Genomic DNA, 13556 nt, shown 5'->3' on the forward strand with positions numbered 1-13556 from the left:
GATATTTCAATGTTGCGGGAAAGTGTCCACGCATCAGAAGGAAATAGCCCGGTTCACAAGCCTATCGAAGGAAGCTTGTATGACTGAGCATGTTTCGCAACTGGCTCAATTCAGTTGACGTCGGTTTTGGGCTGGGCGACATGTACATTTCTGTCAATTGACGAAATAATCTCGAATCATTATACGGATAGCCCACACTCTCTGATGAAGCATAACGCTAGATGGGTCCACAAGACCAGTCGTTGACAACCTGGGTCCTGGTTAGTGACAACGGTGGGAACAGCAGAAATGACCATGGCATGAGTCTGATCACGACAACTCGTATAAACAGAGTTTATCTGACTTGGATTCGGCAAATTAATGACCGAAAATCTTGGGTGCTAACATCTGGTAACGTGAGTCTCATTACGCATTTAAACGAAGGCGTCTCCTTGAGGCTATGAGTTTACACTGCCTGTCAACCTTACATCACCTGTCCAAACAGTCTCATAAACCGTCGATTTTGACCCAATAATCTTTTCCGTAGGTCATTCGCCAAGAGGTATAAATTTCCACAGTATGCTGTACTGACCTGAAGATAGAAGATGAAGCTGTCCCTCATCCTCACCGGACTTTACGCAGCCGGCACTGTCACGGCAATCACCAAGAGCTGTCAACCCTTCACATTTTCGGCAGGGGGAACTGCTTGCACAGACGACAACGGTGCCTGCACCATGGGAAGATGCAAGGACAAGTTCCTGTGGCTCAGGTGCACTTGCCCCGATGACTACCCTCACGTCCACTGCGGCGCGAAGTGCAAATGAGCGGGATTGTGAGAGGGATCTTTTCGAAGCTTGTGCGTTTGGATACCAGAGTGTATGACAGATGTGAGGATCTAACTCCAGAGAGAGCGTATCATTGGATTACTGTTGGAAACAGCTCTCGAATTTCGAGTCTAAGCGAGCGGATGGAGTATCATCGGCACATACTCAACATGAAGTCTTTAGCTCGTTGTGTATTTGCTTTTGAGAAATTACAGGAATATTCAAGCCTTTATTTCCGTCTCATCGACTGGCTTTTTGTCATCCTTCCCCCGGGCCTCCTCCTTCAACTTGGCATCGTCAGGCCTGCTCAATTCTACTTGTGGCATCAAGAAGAACGCTACAAAGAATGCGACGGCCGCAAGCCCTGCCATGACCAGGAAGATGATACGGAATGCCCTCCTGTAGCCAGGCAAAATTGCAGCCCTGAGCCTTTGTGCCTCAGCTTGAGGGAGGCTGGATAGCACTTGCTGAGGATTCGCGAGCAGCTTCCGAGACTCGTCATCTCCCAGGCCAAGGCTAGCTATATTGCTTGCCAGGATGTTATTACTGCAAAGCATAAGTCAGTTATGCTGGAGGATATCGTGGGTACTTGTGGGGTCGGAAGGATGTGTAGACTCACATGATGGTTCCGGAGATGGCAAGTCCAATAGTGCTTCCGAAATTACGTATAAAGCTATGCATTGTCAGTTATCTCTTACCACACGAGACGATATGGAGATGACTTACTTCCTGAACGAGGTAACCACTGCCATGTCCCTTCTACTCACACCGGCCTGGATCGCGATCAGTGCCCTGAAGGCGCGTCAGTTAGCTCGAGTCAGTGATTCGACACGGGCTTCTTCACTTACGGCTGTAATGTATTGCCAACGCCTGCACCAACAAGTAGCGAGTATCCAACTTGCTTCCCCACGCTTGAAAACTCGTCGAGTGTCGACATCAAACCGATGCCTACGGCCCACATCACCCAACCCAGCAGGATGCACTCTCGGTAGCGCCCAATTTTGTGTACTACGAGACCTGCCAACGTGCTGAAAAGCGTCTGCGTCAAAGTAACTGGGAGAAGCATGGCGCCGGACTTCGTTGCCGAGTACCCGTAGGCTAGTTGATAGAAGGCGGGGATGTAGTAGACCTGGACGACAAAGTTCCACCCGTTGATTGCCATGGTGATACATGCGCCATTCACGATCTTCGACTTGAAAATGTGTACTAAAGGCCTCGATCAGTTTCAACCCCTCGACAGTCAATGAACAAAACTCACATGGCACGAGAGGGAACTTGGCGCCTTTCCACTGCCAAAGGATGAAGCCGATACAGACAAAGAATCCCACTACGAGAGTGGCAATGACGTGCGCTGAGTTCCAAGGATGGTCACCTCCACCCCACGTCAAGCCGAGCATGAGTACGGTTGTTCCAGCCAAAGCAAGGAAGCTTCCAACAAAGTCGACAGCTTTGAGCTTGCTGGACATTATGTTAGCAATGTCCCGGATTCACCAGGTTCCGTTCGGATAGGAATAGGCACACACAGTTTCCAGTTGCCTTCCACCTTCCTAAGCGGCATGAAGAAGATGACGCAAAGTGTACATAGAAGAGTGAGTGGCATGTTGAGTCGGAAGATCCATCTCCATGAGTCTTTGGACTGGGAAGCAAGAGCTCCGCCGATGACTGGCCCTATTCCATTTGCAATAGCAACTACAGAACCCTTGAATACTGTCAGCAATTGCAGAGAATAACAATGATCTTCGTGGCCCGTGGAAAAATAATATTCTCACTCAAGCCCTTGACTTCCTAGGTAGCGCAAGACTTACCAAGATGCCCTGATACTTGCCCCTTTCCCTGAGCGGCACCACATCGCTCACGATCATTTGAGCGACGGTCATCAAGCCGCCGCCTCCGATCCCCGTCCAAGCTCGGAAGACGATTAGTTGGGTCCCCGTATTTGAGACTGAACTGGCGAGAGAACCGATGAAGAAGATTGCCAAGCCAATGAGGAGGATTACTTTCCGCGACCAGATATCCGACAGTCGTCCGTAGAGGAGCTGGCCGACAGTGGATGTTCTGGTTGAATCAATCAATTACCTTGCTGCTGCGACAGATGATCGCCTGTACTTACATGAAGTATCCGCTGGCAATCCATGCTGTCTGATTACTGGCATTGAGAGAGTTGCCGATGATGTTAAGACTAGCTGCGAGCGTGGTCTGGTCCATGAGAGCGACGAGATCCACGCTGGCGCAAGCCAGGAAGATCTGGACAGTGATGATCAGTCTCAGAAAGCGTTCAAATACGTTAGGACTACAACCTAACTTACTGTGATGATAGTCCTTGGACGAACATAGAATGTCTGTTCGTTGAACTGATGGGTAGGTTTCTCATCTTCGGAGCTATTCGCCAACTCTTGGCTAGGCCCAGCTGTAGGCTGTCCAACTGCTGGAGCATCAGGAGCAGCTTCAGTCAGGATGCCACTTGTCTTTTCGTTCGGAGCGGCCATGTTGAAGATAGAGCGTAAACATCGACTTACTCAAGAAGGAAAGAAGGAAATGTGGCTGCGTGTGCCCAGCTCAAAAGATGCGAGCAACTAGGCTAGGAAGAAAGCCCCCGGCTTCGGCCGTTCGTAGGATCGGAGACCGAACCCCCGGCCATCAGGGTAAATGGCGACATGCCCAAAGTCGCCTCAGTGCGTTGTTAAACACGAGAACCCCTGATCTGTGTCTCTATACTGCCGAATGCCAAGTTGTGACTACTGCTTGTTTCCAAGATTATCGTGACGGTAAGTGGTCCTGTGGAAACAGAACCCCTGCGCGGACATCTGACGATCTGACCCCGTCCGACAGGGATTGGCTTGGCAACGAGAACCCTTGTGGATTGGCTGGATGCTCCCGCGAAACATGCTCAACTTGGGGAAACGAGCGCAAACTGACTCCCCCAAAACTTCGCAATTGAGCTCTTCTTATATATCGTCGAAGCGCAACCGTTTTGGATCCATTCAGCACGGCACCTTTGAGCCGGATTACGACTTTCTTTAATTGTCTCTTGGGGTCTGTTGTTACTCCCCAGGAGGATGATCGGCACGATGTCGTTACGTATGCCCTTGCAGGACGCAAGATGTCGCCCGTCTCACAAGGTACCTTGAAGACAAACATACCTGGTGTCAGCAAATGTGAATAACCTTGATGACTCGTGTCGATCGGCTTTCTTTAGTGTGGTGTTGACCAATGTTGACAGGGGCATCGCGTTAGCACAGGCTCTGAAGGTTATCGACGTCCGTCATTATTGGAGAATGGTCGGGAACGTGGGATGGAAACGAGCAGGAAGGATGCCCGAAATTACTGACAGGCCGAGTTTCATACGTCTTGATTTCATGGTTACCCTCTAAAAATGTCACAGCAGAGTTACATTGCCAGATGACGGTCCACTGACCGCGGGTATACGCGGCGTGTAAGAGTGGCCGCGCCTGGGAGGATGATCAAGCGATGCTGTCGAATCATAACTTGAGCTGTATAGCTGAGTTATTTCTCTCTTCCATTGACCCCTCAGACGATGGGTCAGGTAGTCCGAGAGCAATAGAGACTATAAAGTAGCACTCGCAGTCTCCGATAATGAGACCATCTGATAATCAGTGCCGTTCGACATCACCCTTCTTTGTTTCATAATTCTTCCCAAAGTCCTCCGAAGGAAAATCAGAAGTAATGGCCCAACCCAATCACTTAAATGTCTATACAGGGCCAGATTCCGTCAGGAACTATTTCGATCCTGATGTTGCCCCGCCTCTGCCACTAGTCGAGGTACCTGAAGCCTTGAACCCCTATCGTCAGCATGGCGTCCGGATTTATGCCAAGATGATGTCGATGCATCCTGCGAATAACGTCAAGGCTATGCCAGCACTCAATCTGCTCCAGAATGGGGTTGTACCAGGAAAGACAGAGACCATCGTCGAGTACAGTTCCGGCTCGACGGTCATCTCTATGTCATTGGCTTCCAGAGTCTACTACGATGTGCCAGATGTGCGGGCCTTTCTCAGCAACAAGACTAGTCAAGCGAAGTTGAGGTTGATGCAGTTCTTCGGACTGGATATGTAAGATATTCTGCCTCTATCATTAGGTGCTCGGTGATCCATGAACAGCATAGCTGACTACTTGGTCGTTAGTACCCTGTTTGGTGGCCCTTCTCAACCTGAGCCTCTGGACCCACGAGGAGGCATTTGTGCCGCAAGAAACATGGGCAGCGATAAGGGCACTGCGCTCAACCCAAACCAATACGAAAATGACGATGTAGGTGTAACCTAGCGCCTATCAGTGATGAGGAGGCACTGACAAATTTTGGTAGAATTGGAAGTCTCATGTGCGGTGGACTGGACCCCAAATCTTCAAGCAACTGCCCCAGATTTCTCTCATTTGCGCAGGAATGGGTACTTCTGGTAGGAAAGATGTCAACTCCGTCTCGTCGACAACGCCTAACATACTAATAGGCACTCTAACTGGTCTTGGAACCTACTTCAAGCAGGCTAAGCCGTCAGTATACCGGCTGGGTGTCTGCACCGCGCCTGGCGATCGTGTTCCTGGCCCCCGATCCTACGCTCTTCTTCAACCAGTAGAGTTTCCATGGAGATCCGCAGTCGACCACGTTGAGCATGTCGGTTCTCAACACTCCTATTCGCTCTCGCTGGACCTGTGCAGACAAGGCCTCATCGCCGGCCCGTCTTCAGGTTTCAACCTGCAAGGCCTTTACCAGTTCCTTGATAAGCGTATCGCGGCCGGCAATCTGAATGAACTAGCCGACGATTCTGGCGAGATCCACTGCGTTTTTGTCTGCTGCGATTTGCCTTACCAGTACATCGATGAGTACTTTGCGAAATTGGGACCTGAGCATTTTCCTGCAATCCACAACGAGGTATGGACGATCACATTTTCCATGATATACTCAAATAGAAGACTGACCTTTCTCTTAGAACCTTACAAAGGTTGACCTTCACCGCTACGATGAGGCATGGGAAAAGACTGCGACTGAAGTCTTCATGCAAATTCCGTCTGCAGGTGCTATCCGGACCAACGAGACCCATTTGCCGAGTACACCACGCTATGTCGATACGAGTAGTGCTGCACTTATCCCCCGCCTTCCAAACACGATCATTCTCGATCTGAGACAATCCGAAGACTACCAGATGCACCATGTCGCAGGTTCCGAAAATATTCCGATCGTCGAGTCCAGTGACTGGAAACCGTTCTCCGACTCAAAGGTTCTGGAACAACTATGGCTCAAGCTTGAGACGACATTTGACTCGAACAAAGACGTCGGCAAAGAGTTGGAAGAATATCGACAGAAGCCTATTCTAGTGTTGTGCTACGACGGCGACAGCGCCAGGGTAGCGACCAGTGTCCTGCGTGCAAAGGGCTTTGAGGCTGATAGTGTTCGAGGAGGCTTCCGTGCTTTGAAAGAGCTTGAGAGAACTACCAAAGCTACATCGGGGGGTTGTTCCAAAGATATGCCCGCCACCTCGAGCGTTGAAGAATTGGTTGGTCATCGCCAGTCGTATCTCCAGCTGGCGTGAGACAGAGGCGTATTCATGATTTGCTATTACCTTGATGAAGACACGAAATGATGGTCTGAAATATTTACATGAACAAAGGCCGGAGGGGTCAATTGAAAAAGGGGCATAACGCTTGAGCATTAGCATTTTGGTAAAAAGAACATCGAATCTCTGACCACACCAAATTTGCTCCGATGTATTCCGACGACTACCTAGTAAACCTCGAGATCCCTTCCCCCATGTTTGTATGCGCAATTCGTAAAACTTCCCCACCAAGTGATCATAGCTCTCAGGATTACCAGTACAGCCTGCAGAAACACAAAGATGCCTAAGCAGCAGCAATGGGCCAATCATTATAGTTTTGATTTGGTTCCTCAAATGGTCCGTAATGAACGTTATTGCCTCGATTGTTCTCTGCAAAAGGAATGCTATGTTGAATTCGAAAGATGACATCCTGTGATAAAGTCAGAACGGAGCCTGGAATTCGCGCTGAATTAGACACTCACTGGGTTGTAAATGAAGGGCCGGCCAAACGTGATCAAATCCGATTTGCCTTCTCCTACCAGACGATTCGCCTCGTCGACTGTATAATCGTAGTTGGCCATAAGCATCGAAGGACTTCCGGAAAACTTGACTAAAGGTCCGAAGTCAATAACCGGATCGTAACCCAGTGGTAAAGGGAAGCCATCCGGCCGTGCGGTGTTCCCAAAGAAATCTCCTGTTCCTGTATTGTGATTTGCACCGCGCCGCGAAAGATTGATGATGCCAATCCGCCTTTTGACAAGCTCTTTGATAAGGTGGGTATAAACATCCTTCATCTCTTCATAAGTCACGACAGAGTCATTTGTCTGATCTGTCGGACAGATTTTGATACAGACGAACTCGGAACCGAACACTTCGGCCAGAGCATCCGACACCTCCAGGATGAATCGGCACCGGTTCACGACAGAGCCGCCGTACGCATCGGTGCGGATGTTCGCGCGTCTTTCGCTATGTCAGCGTGATACCACAATGAAAAACATTGGGCAGGGGCACTTACGAGTTGAGAAACTGTTGGGGAAGATATCCGCTGCGCATGTGTCAGTGATCTTCATCATATTCAGCGAGGTATCGTGCCATGACTACGCCGGCGCTTACCCTTGAGCCAAGAGCTCAACACCGTCGAAACCTGCCCTTTTAGCGAGGATGGCAGAGTGTCGATACATGTTGACGAAGTCGCGCGGATTTTCAATTTCAGTGATGTTATGAGTGTGCCCCTGAAACAAAGTAGATTAGTCAATAGAATTTTCTAGAACGTCGTGAGACTTATACCGGAGTGCCAGGAAGATCACGGTATTTGCCCCCTCGAGCCGGGATCTTGGAGGGTGCAAACACCGGATGATTCTTTGCTTGCATAATAGGAATCTGTTCATTTTGGCAGCGACCTAGATAGTCAAATGTAAGGGACTTCAAGTCGTTACGTCTCCTGTGGTTTCACTCACCAAGATGCCATGGCTGGAAGTAAATCTTCCCACCCTGCGTATGTACAGCCGTCGTCACTTTCTTCCATGCTTGCGCATGATCCTCGGTGATCATGAGAGGTGCCCACTTCCAATCACAGCCTTGCCAGTCGATGAAAGTGCCTTCTGCGATAATAAGTCCTGCGCCATGTTTCGCTCGTTCTGAGTAATGCTGAATTTGTTCACCGCCTGGCTTGCAGTTATCCACGCAGCGGTTGCGTGTCATAGAACCCATAACCACGCGATTGGATAGATGGAGTTTGTTCCCGACAACAACGGGCTGAAGGAGACTAGACATGGTGGTATGCGGAGCCTAAGATGATATTAGAATGGGTGTTGGTTGAGACGAGTTATTGAGTATTATTGGCCGGGAGTTTATGACAGCAGTTGAAATCCGACAAGGACTAGATGAGGATTCGTGCTTATATCTATGAATTGGCCTTGATTAGGCAGGATCTCGAAAGTAGTGTGCATTTACTTTTGCTGACGTATGAGTTTGTCGAGTAAAAGGCGTCATGGCGGATCGGCGGCAGGGCGCTAGTCAGATGAAGGGCGCAGGTCTTCGGATGATCGGTCAGCTAGACAGAACGTACGACTGAGCATTGGAAGGCTATGAGAAACTGAGAGTTGATGTCATTCTTTCAGATCAGCGCAAACGAAGTACATAATTTGCAAAGGAAATGGGTCGCCTCTACGAAGGCTTATGAACATCCACGGTTGTAGATACTGATGGACCTTCAAACAGTTCTCCTCCATGCTACATTGATTGTGGCACGTCATGTTGCGCGCAATAGCCCTGTCAGATTAATAGGCCTTAGCATTGGAAAGTATGAAGAAAACGAGCAGTATAATCTACTCAATTGAACACATCTACAACGTATCTGCTCTTCGGAGCCATACCAAAGGACTTCTGGACATTATTCGCTGCACCTGCCTCTTTCCCTGTATTTTCCTCATCCTTGAACAAGGCGATGCGAAGGACATCGAACACAGAATCCGAAATCTTCTTTCCACCGCATACATATAACTTTGCCCCTGCTTCCCACAGAGCGGAGACTTCCCCTAGATGGTCCCGAAGCTGATCAGTTACATGCTTGCATGACATATCTCCGTCTCGGCTGAAGGCGCGGAAGACTTTGACAGCATTTTCAGTCTCGAATTCATCGAGTTCATCTCGATACATGTCATCAAGAAGCTGTCCGTGGCAGCCGAAGAACAAAAGCGCCGGCGCCAACGTAGCACCGGAACGTAGTGAGATTGCGCGGTCTTGTATGAAGCCTCTGAACGGGGCTAGACCAGCCCCCGCAGCAATCATGATGACCGGCGTCGTTGCTTGAGTCGCTGCGCTTGGAAGGCAGAAGTGAGGTGTTGACGGCAAGGGTGAAACGAAGAGTACACTTCCTGAGCGGAGTGAAGCCAAGTAATTCGAAGCTACACCATTTTTCTCAACAGTGTAAGTAAGGGTGGCGGAATTGGGTTGCCAAGCAGGGGAAGAGGAGAAAGAGTATGTACGAGGACGCATCCGAGGTAACATGATCAGGAACTCCGAAAGCGGGAGATTGAGATCCGGATAAGACTCCAGTACTTCAAGGACACTGAGGCCCCTATTGTGCGGCTCCGAGCTAGGCAAGCTTTTTGACAAGGTCTCTAAGGCTCTGCGGGTCTCATCTGAGACTGCCAGCTCACTCATTACCTGAATATTTCCAGGAGTTGCCGCACCTGTCAGCTCGACATAAGATGCAAACAGGTCCCATGCTGTCACAGGGGTATTGCTTGGGACCGGGAGTGGGCGTCCAGATTCAGACTGAATCGTGAGGACAACATCGCCGCTCAGCCTGAAATACGATAGAGCTCGGCGCACTAGCTGTGCATTATTCACCGGCAAGATGTGAACGTGACCACCAGCCTCATAAGATGTCCCAGGTGGGAGCTCTAGCTCAAGATGTCTCTTTGCTGGGACTCCCTCGGCCGACAAAGCTAGGGAATTTCTGACTGTGGCTGCAACAAAGCCACTGCGCAAAGTAACCCGTGGGGGATCTTCAAGCGTGAGCTCCACATCGATATCCGACTTTGGCCTGGTCGCTCTCATGGTAGGATATCCCAGGAGAATTGGCCACAAGTCGTTCATCAGCCACTTCTCAACTTCGAAGAAGACATCAGTAGCTGCTGTGTCTGCGACTCCCAGTGTGCACAGCCTCTGTCCTCCGGCTGTTTCAAGAATCGAATCAAGAGACCTGGGAACTTTGAATAGAGTCGCTGGCCAATCTCTGTGACCTGTGAAACTTATCGTCAGTTTGTGTATGAATACGAAGCCACCAGTGCGTATCTTCAGGGGCCTGCGGGAACTAGAACATACCACAACCAAAAACGGCATACTTCAAATGCTGCAAGTCTCCGAGCTTGAGACCTTGAACCCAAGGCACAAACATGGCTGCGTTGCGAGACGGAAGCCCGTTATAGGAAGCAGAGACAAGAATGACAGGCTGATTTTGCGGTAGCTGATCAACTGCGTCATTCATAGGCATGACTACTGGGTTGTATCCCTTTGACCCAGCTTCAACGGCGATTCTCTGAGCCACTGCCTCGCAGGTGCCTGTATCTGAACCAAATAGAATGGTCATTGGGCCGAGCAACGAAGGGCTGATCACCGTAGGATTGGCAATGGGCTTCGGCATGGGCTTCGGAATCGTTTTCAGACTTTTCAGGAAGTCCGTCGGGCGTTTGCCATTTCTTAAGCTGACACGAACTTTGAAGTTGGCGGGCTTGATGGTGAGAAGATGCTTGACCTTGAGTCTGTAGTCGGGGTCGCCTTTAGAAAGGTCGAAGTTGCGCAAAATCATTGAGATAACCTACAACAGTCGTGAGCCACCAGGAACATGAGGAAAAAAGTCAGGATCTGAAGGATTGGGCGACTTACGAGTTGGGCCTCCTGCCAAGCGAAGGCTCGACCAATACAACCACGCATACCGTTGCCGAAAGGCTTCCAGGCATTCTGAGGGATGTCTTCCAGGTTTCTCATCCTGTCAGGCCTGAATTCTTCCGCATCGGAACCCCAAACTTTGGGATCACGGTGAAGTGTGTGCAGGAGAACACACAAAGCCTCACCTGGCTTAACCAGATACTTTCCACCGATGATCTCGTCCTTAAATGGGGTAACATAGTATCCAGGCGCTGTGGGCATAAGACGTAATGTCTCTCGGAAGACGGAGTCCAAAAAGGGGAGTTGCTGAAGATGGTCCACATTGATTGGGCCATGACCCACGACCCTGTCCACCTCCTCCCGTGCCCTCTTCAACTCCTGGGGATGCTCTACCAAGTAGTAGATGGCGAAAGACAGAAGACCTGAAGTAGTCTCGTGACCGGCGACCAGGAAAGTGATGATATTGTGTACGATTGCCTCTTCGCTCAGAGAGTCACCAGTCTCCGGGTCCTTGCCGTTGAGCATAGCATCGAGGAGGTCGTTGGGTATCTTTTTGCCGTTAGCTTGACGCCTCTGAGCAATGATATCGCGACAAGTAGCCTGCATCTGCTCGATGCTATTTCGAAACTTGGACATCGCTCTGGGCCGAAGGAGGCTGAAAACGTCAGGAAGAACGGCTTGTAGATCCGCTTCAGCGAGGACTTCCACCATGCTCTCCACGAATGGATGAGCCTTCTTGTCGAGATAGAAGCTATTGAAGCGATAGTCCATGGCGCAGAGAGAAATGGTGTCCAGTGTCAGCCGAGTAAAATCATCAGCCACCTCAATAGGTGCAGAATGACAATGTCGGGCCCTATCGCTTGTTAGCCAGTGGGGCACGAGATGTCCGGATGTTGCATCGTAATCTGCTCACCACTTGAGACATAACTGCTCAGAAAGATCGTTCATATCGTCAAACATGCTGCGAATTTTCAAGGGTCCAAACACCGGCATGAGGATGCGGTGTGCCACACCCCAAGTATGATTATTGTGCTGCGCTGTGAAGAGCCCGTCGCCGGCTGCTGCTCGCATTGTCTCAATACCACTCGTGACGATCTTGCAAAACCGGCTCTCATCGCTGACTTCATTCACCAGCTCGCGACTTGAGATCGTTATTTCCCTCGTGCCGGCAAAGGTAAGAGAGAAAATGGGGCCTGGAGAATCAGCACCATGAACTCGCACAAGTGTGTTGGATGGAAAAGAACAAAAAAACGCCAAAAGTTCACCGTATTCGCTAACAAGCCCAATAAGGGAGTCCAGTGGGCTGACGAGATCGATGTCCAAGATGTTGCCGAGGATAGGCAATGCTAAGACCTGATCAATATTGTGTCCCTTGATTCAGATGGGAGGACTGTTTGTTGCAAACAACATACGTTTTGGCCCGGGAATAGGGACTTCAATGCCAAGAGAAAGCTTGGCTGACTCTTCATCAATACCTATGTGCATGGCTGAGACTCGGCAGGAAATGATCTGTGACAGATTTGCTCTGAGGATATCAAGATATAGGAGAGACTGGATAGATATTTCACTTCAGATGGTTTGGAATCCCAAGGTTTCTAGACCGTGGGTTGAGGAAAATGTCAGGAACAATGCCGAGATTTTACACCATGACTTCTCAGACAGCTTCGCTAGGGGATGCGCAGGATGCCTTCGAAGGCTCTATTCCGACAGAAGCCAATATGCTAATTACCAGTCTCTCCAGATGCTTCTGCGCTGCGCGGAATACGTCTCATGATCGAGACAAAATAAAGTTTTCAATGAAGGAGCAAATAAAAGCAGACCATCTCAGCTTCGGCAGCTACAGCCGTTGATGGTTTCTTCAGACCCACGAGGGATTTTCGCCAAAGGCGTAACCTCCAAACCTTCCCGCGTCGAAAGGATACATGGGAATTCGACAGAACCACTAACTTACAGCACCGTTTGCGGAAATATTCTGTCAGAAGGTTTGTCTTCTTGGATAGGACTTTGAGCCGTGGTCGAAATCCCGACTATTCAAGCCGCGGGTCACGTTGGCGAGAGAGCATATGTCGGAGCTCGCACAACGTCCGGCTCCACTGACAGTCATACGCGAGGTCATATCATTGTGAAGAGATTACTAAAGTCAAGTTGAGGTATCTTTCAAGATGGCCTTCTCATGTGAAAGGTATTTTTTCCTTCTAGCAGAATGGCTGTTTACAACGCGGAGGCCTCCTGATACACAAAGGAAGACTTGCCAGAGCCACCGCATGGAGAACTGCCGTCAGAGCTCCAAAGACGTTGGAGATTAATACCGCATTGCATATACGCACAACTGCCCTGCACTTTACCCCAGACAGGAAAGCCGACAAGGAGTTGACTGGCGAATGGGGAACATGCTAAAGTCAGAAAAGCTTACTGCTCCCCATAAATAAGTAGTGTCAAGCGCCCGTCCCCCGAATCCCCAATTGACTAGACCGCCAAGACAAATCCCTCATACATAACTCGCCCAGATGCCTCCGTTGTACTTGTGTGAAGTCTGAAGAGCTCGCGATACCTTCTCTCGAACAATTATGCTTAGGCTGGTCATTTATGAGCAACCGCACTATGCCAAACAAGTATCGACGTGCGGGCGCACTTCGTCGGTAGCATGTGGCACTGCTCTATCCTCACAAATGTGTCAGAAATCGCTCACGCGACATCCACAATCAAAGCAACAGAGCCACAGAGGGAAAAGAGGTCAATATTGTGAGGAGAAAGCAAAAAGATGGAGGATGTGGCGCTTAGGGACTGAATGAATACCCAGGTGATCAACTTT

The 13556-nt window shown here is 49.8% G+C and overlaps 4 protein-coding genes across 4 annotated transcripts; 1 reads left to right on the forward strand and 3 right to left on the reverse strand.

Moving 5' to 3' along the window:
- Positions 1–1024: 1024 nt before the first annotated feature.
- CPAR01_07785 (multidrug resistance protein fnx1) lies at positions 1025–3289 on the reverse strand (the record flags this gene model as incomplete). The annotated part of the gene is made up of 9 exons (XM_060492054.1): positions 1025–1349; positions 1423–1476; positions 1530–1595; positions 1652–2009; positions 2062–2261; positions 2327–2502; positions 2609–2858; positions 2914–3047; positions 3110–3289. 9 exons carry the CDS (start codon positions 3287–3289, stop codon positions 1025–1027), a joined length of 1743 nt encoding a protein of 580 aa, XP_060348424.1.
- A 1198-nt stretch (positions 3290–4487) lies between these two features.
- CPAR01_07786 (cysteine synthase K/M:Cysteine synthase B) lies at positions 4488–6346 on the forward strand (the record flags this gene model as incomplete). The annotated part of the gene is made up of 5 exons (XM_060492055.1): positions 4488–4873; positions 4946–5069; positions 5125–5215; positions 5267–5688; positions 5747–6346. 5 exons carry the CDS (start codon positions 4488–4490, stop codon positions 6344–6346), a joined length of 1623 nt encoding a protein of 540 aa, XP_060348425.1.
- A 307-nt stretch (positions 6347–6653) lies between these two features.
- On the reverse strand, positions 6654–8122 carry CPAR01_07787 (uncharacterized protein; the record flags this gene model as incomplete). The annotated part of the gene is made up of 6 exons (XM_060492056.1): positions 6654–6779; positions 6832–7309; positions 7365–7394; positions 7463–7581; positions 7637–7749; positions 7807–8122. The coding sequence occupies 6 exons, from the start codon at positions 8120–8122 to the stop codon at positions 6654–6656; spliced, it is 1182 nt and encodes a 393-aa protein (XP_060348426.1).
- Positions 8123–8680: 558 nt separating this feature from the next.
- On the reverse strand, positions 8681–12229 carry CPAR01_07788 (uncharacterized protein; the record flags this gene model as incomplete). Its single annotated transcript, XM_060492057.1, has 5 exons — positions 8681–10098; positions 10181–10673; positions 10742–11597; positions 11658–12090; positions 12157–12229. The coding sequence occupies 5 exons, from the start codon at positions 12227–12229 to the stop codon at positions 8681–8683; spliced, it is 3273 nt and encodes a 1090-aa protein (XP_060348427.1).
- Positions 12230–13556: the final 1327 nt, after the last annotated feature.

The sequence above is a fragment of the Colletotrichum paranaense genome (assembly GCF_030867605.1).
Source record: "Colletotrichum paranaense strain IMI 384185 chromosome Unknown Scaffold_6.1, whole genome shotgun sequence".
NCBI classification, from domain to species: domain Eukaryota; kingdom Fungi; phylum Ascomycota; class Sordariomycetes; order Glomerellales; family Glomerellaceae; genus Colletotrichum; species Colletotrichum paranaense.